The sequence below is a fragment of the Oncorhynchus kisutch genome, linkage group LG6, assembly GCF_002021735.2.
Source record: "Oncorhynchus kisutch isolate 150728-3 linkage group LG6, Okis_V2, whole genome shotgun sequence".
Taxonomy (NCBI): Eukaryota; Metazoa; Chordata; class Actinopteri; order Salmoniformes; family Salmonidae; genus Oncorhynchus; species Oncorhynchus kisutch.
The window spans coordinates 62841132-62848837 of record NC_034179.2 but is presented as its reverse complement, the minus strand read 5'-3'; the positions used below and the strand labels follow the sequence as shown (position 1 = coordinate 62848837).

Sequence of the window (7706 nt, the reverse complement as noted above, 5' to 3'; positions counted from 1 at the left end):
GAAAACAACCAAAACACATGACTTGAAAACAAAATTCGGGCAACATGCCAAAGTGAACCTCCCTAGTCCCTAGCCTGGAAATCCAGAAGGATTTCAGTTCAGTTTCATGTTTGTTTCACTAGTCCAACAATGGTGAAACATGGAGGGATTCTGTCTGGGTTGAGGCTACCTTCCCGCTACCCGCACACGCTTGTAGATTTGAACAGATCAGCTGAAGTAATACGGTACAAGGTCCTCCCAGTCTATCAAAAGGCAAGGAGGTTGTTCACTGGCTATGGTTTAGGGACAAGGGGTCGATGTAATAATCAGCACTGCAGGCTAACATAACTTCATAACTTGGGGGCTGTAGTGGCTAGAGGTGTCCGATTACATTCCTCATGCGATTCTAAAACACACGACCATATACAGAAATAAAAAACCTGTGCCAAGTAAAGTGCACAAACTGTCAATGTGTGTTTAAACGTACCAGTTCTACAGTCTTCCGGTTTCTCTTCGAAAATCTCCTCTATTTCACTGGCTTCTGTGATTTCAACATCTTCACATTGCTATGTTGATTCTGAATGGTGGGGTGAGGGTTTGAATAATTGAACAGTCATTTTGACAACCTGCAGTTGTTTTTACTGAGTGTAATGCATCTGCGATGTACCGGATGTCCGTTTCTGGAAGCTGAAATGACTTCCATTTCAGAGAGGGTGCGAACCAATCCTTTATTGCGTTATTTGGGAGCCACCACACTGTTTGGTCTTCGATCCAGTACTCTGGATTAACACGTACTTCCTTCTCATTTGCCATCCACACTGCTCTGGCCCACGTCCTCTGAGATTAAAACCTGGGGAAATAGACATTATTAGTCAATATACTATAAGCCATAATTGCAAACCAAACTACTCCAATAGATCTGATCTTACTTGGCAAAGCTGTACAACAGGGGGGATCACTTTGCAGCCTATGTTAAGGCAGACACAGCCTTGCTGATGAGGTCCTCGGGAGAAACATTTGTTATTTAGCGCTTTGTGGATATTTGAGCTACTTGCGATGTGGACGTCTTTTGGAGGCACGTGGGGAAAATGAAGAAGTTGTCGGTTTGAGTATGGTGAATGACATCACAGGCCAGGTTGCCATCGTCTCTTATTTCTTAGACAAAAGTCACGTTTGTCCACGAAGAGGAAGCAACCACTTCACGTGCTAAACTAAACTGTATATACGATTGGATGTTCTTGGCGGTATGTTTCACTTGGCTTTATTAAGACAGTCACAGCATAGGCTTTTGCTGGCACGTTTAAGCCACTGCAGCTGGTTCTCAAACTCATAGCAATTAAGCTCAGCGAGTGAGCAGTTGGGGAATACAACATCTGCCAAGTGAGTGAGAACATGTACATTGTATACTGTAAGTGTATCAGCAGCTGTTTGGCATAATTCATGTAACCACTGAGCGCAGACGTCAGTTCAACGTCTAGGTTGGATTCACATTTGGCTGAGTTGTCAACAAATGTGAATTCAAGGTAGCATCAACAAAACAAATGTCACCATGTCATTGGATTTAGGGTAAAAGTTGGGCCAACAAAATGCACCTTACGTTGATTAATTTTTGCAAGTCTAATTAGTTTTCTATGTTGATTCAACCCCCTAGGTGACACAGGTCCATTTTAACGACCTTTGAAACTTGGTGACCTTTTTCAGGGCCTTTCTTCTCTCTGATGCCTTGACCCTTTCCCATGAGCTTGAGAACGTTGCCTTTAAAAGGTGCTTAGCTGAAAAGCATAATGGGATTTAATCCTGGACTTAGACCAGCCCACACTCAGTCAACAAACGCTTATGGCAAAGGATCACAATGGCTGTTGTTTACAGGCTACAGACTTGGGTAGAGCATGCGTGTTGCAACGGTCACCAAAGCTGTTCCCCTGAGTGACGACTAAGACTAAGTGTAAAATATTATATTTAGCAACCAATGGATCTCTTAGTTTAAATACAGATACATTACTTTCCCCTCTCTTGAGTAAAACAGGTCATAACATTAGTCAATTGATCTTACAAAGAATAGTGCCTTGTGACAGTGATGTACAGTATATGATCCTGGGTTTGGTCTTCAAGACAACTTTGTCATACAAAGTGGTGTAAAGTACTTTAAGTAAAAATACTTGAAAGTACTACTTATGTAATTTTTTGGAGTATTTGTACTTTACTTTACTATTTATGTTTTTGATAACTTTTACTACATTCCTAAAGAAAATATTGTACTTTCAAAGTACTCATTACATTTTGAATGCTTTGCAGGATGGGAAAATGGTCTAATTTACACACTTATCAAGAGAACATGTGGTCATCCCTACTGCCTCTGGCCTGGTGGACTCACTAAAGACAAATGTATATTTTGTAAATACTGTCTGAGTGTTGGAGTATGTCCCTGGCTATCCGGACATTTTAAAACAAGAACAATGGTGCCATCTTCTTTGCTTAATTACAATGTCATTTGCAAATTACATTTACTTTTGATACTTAACTATATTCAAAACCAAATACTTTTAGACTTTTACTCTAGTAGTATTTTACTGGCTGACTTTCACTTTTACTTGAGTAACGTTCTATACATTTATTGTCGTGGAATATTTCGGATTCAAAGGAGAGAGACTTTTAAGATTTCTTCAAAACAATCCAACTTTATTATCGATTAAGAATTGCAATCACAGAGCTGAACAGCGACCACCCATCGGTAATTGTTGAGAGCCCAATGAGCAGATTTGGGTTACAGCTCTTTATAGCAAAGTGCATCCTCCTGAATATTCATGACAAATAACAGATGTGTAGAATTATACACAGGTACATTGTGATATCAAGCAACAGACAGTAAGATTTACATTGCACCAGGTTTTTGTCTCGAGGTTATTGTTTATACAGACATACTAATGTAACATAGTCCAGTGTTCATCTGCGATGTGGGAGAAATAAACTGCAGGGAGGGGTACTTGGCCCTGGCAAACAGGCCAGCATTTCACACAGACACTATGCAGTCTAGGTTTTATCACCAAGGCATCGGAAATCAATTGCCAGCGTTAAGCATCAGAGGCTCCTCTCAGATGAACAGCCAGACTCTGAAAGTACTAATACAAGAATACATTCTAATATAAAGTCATGTGCATAACATAATGTTGTAATTTCCACCATATGATCTATAATTTTACTCAAGTATAACAATTGTGTACTTGTTCCACCACTGGTCATGCATGAGTATATGTTATGTTCAGCTGGTAGGATATTAACTGCTTGGTTACACATTAAAAGTTAGATAAATACATTCCTACTGTTATGCCACCAGTAAACCGATCCTGAAATATCTACAGTATTTGATAATGACCAATACAACATATGAAATGTGCTTAATTAACAGCATAGACAATCACACTGATGACACACACAAAGGATGGAAGTGACGCTTGAAAAACATTCTGTCCCTCAAATGGCGGTCAGGCAAAGAATGGTCTGTCAGGAATGTTTCTGTCCGGATAAACAAGTACTAACTGAAAGTTGAGGAAATTTTGCAGGGAAAATTGTTGAAGGAAGAATATTTATTTACTCTCTCTGTCCCCCCCCCCCCCCCCCCCCCCCCATCTCTTTCTGCCCAGGGGGAATCCTAATGGTTACCAAGGCAACATGACAAGTGACTTGGCATGGATCATCAGAGCTTGTCTCTTTGTGAGTTCTAGACTCTATATTGCCTCATCATTTCTCACCGACACTATTCAAGCTGTCACAGCACTGACAGGCTCACCTGCAGCTGGAGATACCAGTACCCATCTGGGTTTCGCTCACTTTATCATATAAAACAGTGGCCCATGAATCTTTGATACCCTGAATTGACTGGAAAAGGTTTAACCGCAGCCCTGAAACACACACAGCTCCTACTACTTACGTGCACGTTGTTTAGCTACATATGAATGAAACCAAGTTTGAATTCTATCTGATGTGGTTGTAGTGAAATTGCATATAATTCAATTAGGTATTGACTATTATTGAATGATTATTTAACCATGCACATTGCACTCTTCGGGTTATTAACAGATACATAGTGTACTCGACTGATTCCCTCCTTTCCTCTCCTCTGCTTTGATCCTCTACTCTCTCTCTCCTCGCCTCTCCTCAGCAGGTGTGCCTGTGGAGAGCCTGTCTGTGTAAGGCGAATGACTGCATGCATAACGAACTTCTAACAGAAATGGTAAATGATAGTCACTAGTTACTCATCACAATTCTTCTAACCTTTTGGTGCATTTTCATACTTAAAAAAAAAAGTTTAAAAAATACAAATGAACCTTTATTTAACCAGGCAAGTCAGTTAAAGAACAAATTCTTATTTTCAATGATGGCCTAGGAACAGTGGGTTAACTGACTTGTTCAGGGCCAGAATGAGAGATTTGTACCGATCTTGCGGTTACTAGTCCAACTCTCTAACCACTGCGCTACACTGCCAACCCATAATATGATGTTGAACCTTTAAGTAACTGGTTGCCTTTTTACCTTCAAGGTAGAACGTCTGCCAAAGGGCTATTTGTTCAGAGTGAACAAAAGTGAGGTATGGGTTCCATTCCATTTCTGTACATTCTATCTGTAAAGCCTGACTCCTAACTTGAAATCTGCAAGTGTAAATTGAACTTGAATCCATTGACATACATGCAAAATGTTATGAAACGGTCAATGTTATGCAAGCTTATCTCAAGCTATGTTTTGGCCGTAAAGGATTAGAAACTTAATTGCTGTCATTTCCACATGTTTATTACAGGAAACATTTGTTGCAAAAGCCCTTAGCAGGTTCTATGGGGAGAACTGTAAGAAGGACTTTGAATGCAAAGATTACACTGAAGACAAAACAAATTCTACTGTATGTTACTTACTGACCTGTCTGCATGGGAAGGTAGGTCTATGCCTCTGTGTGTGTGTGTGTGTGTGTGTGTGTGTGTGTGTGTGTGTGTGTGTGTGTGTGTGTGTGTGTGTGTGTGTGTGTGTGTGTGTGTGTGTGTGTGTGTGTGTGTGTGTGTGTGTGTGTGTGTGTGTGTGTGTGTGTGTGTGTGTGTGTGTGTGTGTGCGTGTGTGCGTGTGCACATGCATGTGCATTGGTTCTACTGTGTGTGTGTGTGTGTGTGTGTCTTCCTCCAGTACTGAGCCTCTTCTTCTTCCTCCCCCTGTATAACAGGAACCTGAGTGTGTCTCCAATGTCACATACAGTCTAGCTGACGTGGAGTTGGTCAGTTTGAAAGGCTTCAAGTGTCTGGTTGAAGATGCATTCAATCAGAAATATAATTTGTCACAAGAACAAGAGGACGGTAATGTTTAAAATACCTTTTGTTCCATGACCTCCAGTGCATAAAATCATAATATTACATGAAGTACATCGATAGTGCCTTCGGAAAGTATTCAAACCCCTTGATTTTTTCCACATTTTCTTACGTTAGAGCCTTTTTCTAAAATGGATTAAATCCTCAGAAATCTACACACAATACCCCATAATGACTAAGCGAAAACAGGTTTTGATTTTCTTTTGCAAATGTCTAAAAAATGTTAAAGAGAAATACCTTATTTACATCAGTGGTCAGATCCTTTGCTATGAGACTTGACATTGTTTCTACAACTTGATTGGAATCAACCTGTGGTAAATTCAATTGATTTGGAAAGGCACACACTTGTCTATATAAGGTCCCACAGTTGACAGTGCATGTCAGAGCAAAAACCAAGCTATGAGGTTGAAGGAATTGTCCGTAGAGCTCCGAGACAGGATTGGAGAAGGGTACCAAAACATTTCTGCAGCATTGAAGGTCCCCAAGAACACAGTGGCCTCCATCATTCTTAAATGGAAGAAGTTTTGAACCACCAAGACTCTTCCTAGAGCTGGCTGCCCGGCCAAACTGAGTAATCGGGGGAGAAGGGCCTTGGTCAGCGAGGTGACCAAGAACACAATGGAACCCAAAGACTCTCAGACCATGAGAAACAAGATTCTCTGGTCTGATGAAACCAAGATTGAAATCTTTGGCCTGAATGCCAAGCCTCACATCTGGAGGAAACCTGGCATCATCCCTACGCTGAAGCATGGTGGTGGCAGCATCATACTGTGGGGATGTTTTTCAGCGGCAGGGACTGGAACACTAGTCAGGATTGAGGCAAAGATTAACGGAGCAATGTACAGAGAGATCCTTGATGAAAACCTGCTCCAGAGCGCTCAGGACTGGGCGAAGGTTCACCTTCCAACAGGACAACGACCCTAAGCACACAGCCAAGACAATGCAGGAGTAGCTTCAGGACAAGTCTTTGAATGTCCTAGAGTGGCCCAGCCAGATCCCAGACTTGGACCCGATCGAACATCTCTGGAAAGACTTGAAGTTAGCTGTGCAGCGACGCTCCCCATCCAACCTGACAGAGCTTGAGAGGATCTGCAGAGAAGAATGGGAGAAACTCTCCAAATACAGGTGTGCCAAGCTTGTATCGTCATACCCAAGAAGACTCAAGGTGGTCATCGCTGCCCAATATGCATCTGAGTAAAGAGTCTGAATACTTATTTATGTTTTTTTATATATATATATATAAATTAGCAAACATTTCTAAAAACATGTTTTTGCTTTGTCGTTATGGGGTATTGTGTGTAGATTGATGAGGGGGAAAAAAACAATTTAATACATGTTAGAATAATGCTGTAACGTAACACAATGTGGAAAATGTCAAGGGGTCTGAATACTTTCCGAAGGCACTGTATGTTGTATATTATCAACGCATCTCCCTTCTTACTATATGCCCTGTGTTTTGTTTACAGAATGTGCTGATGTTTTTGGTAAGCATTTGTGTGTGCGTGTGTGTGTGTGTGAAATATTCTTATTAAAAAGAGGGATGTTTTTACCTTTCCTTCTCTGTGTGATGCAGATAGATGGCCAAAAGCAACTACACCGGTTAATGTGCGTGTGCTTGTGTCCATGCGTACGTATGCATGTGTGTGTGCCTTCTGTACATATGTGTGGGAAATATGCTTATTTACAATAACTAGTCGTTTTAACCCATTGTTCTTCATCTCTCTCTTTTCCTCTCTAGTTGATGCAGTGAGATGCCAAAAAGCAACTACACTTGGTAAGTGTGTGTGTGTGTGTGTGGTAGAACTTCATTTGGATTGTCCATCTATAGATGCTCTACAGACGATCAATAACATTTCAACTAAGCCTAGATGTAACCCTTACTCTAAAAAGCAGTTGCTTCTCAACCATCAGTGCCGAGCGATTCTTCGTTTTTTGGTACTTTTTACCCCCAATTTTGTGATATCCAATACAGTCTTGTGACATTGCTGCAACTCCCGTACGGACTCGGGGGAGGCGAAGGTCGAGAGCCATGCGTCTCTCTCCAAAACACGAACCTACCAAGCCACTTGACACACTGGTCGCTTAACCCGGAAGCCAACCCGCACCAACGTGTCGGAGGAAACACACCGTACAACTGGCAACCATGTCAGCGTGCATCTGCCCGGCCCGCCACAGGAGTCGCTAGAACACGAATGGACAAGGACATCCCGGCCGGCCAAACCCTCCCCTAACCCGAACGACAATGGGCCAATTGTGAACCTCCTCATGGGTCTCCCGGTCGCGTCCGGCTGCCACACAGCCTGGGATCGAACTAGGGTCTGCATTGACGCCGCTAGCACTGCGAAGCAGTGTCTTAGACTGCTGCGTCACTGGGGAGGCCCC

At 41.9% G+C, this 7706-nt stretch overlaps 1 protein-coding gene across 5 annotated transcripts in view; it reads left to right on the top strand.

Annotated features, from left to right (window-relative positions):
* Positions 1–7706, top strand: part of LOC109892205 (uncharacterized) — a 29854-nt gene that overhangs the window by 7055 nt on the left and 15093 nt on the right. The window contains exons 2-9 of one of the 5 annotated variants that reach the window (XM_031827137.1): positions 3621–3690; positions 4142–4210; positions 4517–4564; positions 4772–4903; positions 5183–5312; positions 6791–6808; positions 6898–6951; positions 7063–7098. In XM_031827137.1, coding sequence (XP_031682997.1) covers positions 3621–3690; positions 4142–4210; positions 4517–4564; positions 4772–4903; positions 5183–5312; positions 6791–6808; positions 6898–6951; positions 7063–7098 — 557 coding nt within the window. Of the gene's footprint in view, positions 1–3620; positions 3691–4138; positions 4211–4516; positions 4565–4771; positions 4904–5182; positions 5313–6790; positions 6809–6897; positions 6952–7062; positions 7099–7706 lie in introns of all 5 variants that reach the window. The other 4 variants (XM_020484638.2, XR_004210366.1, XM_031827139.1 and 1 more) reach the window with 4 other exon arrangements.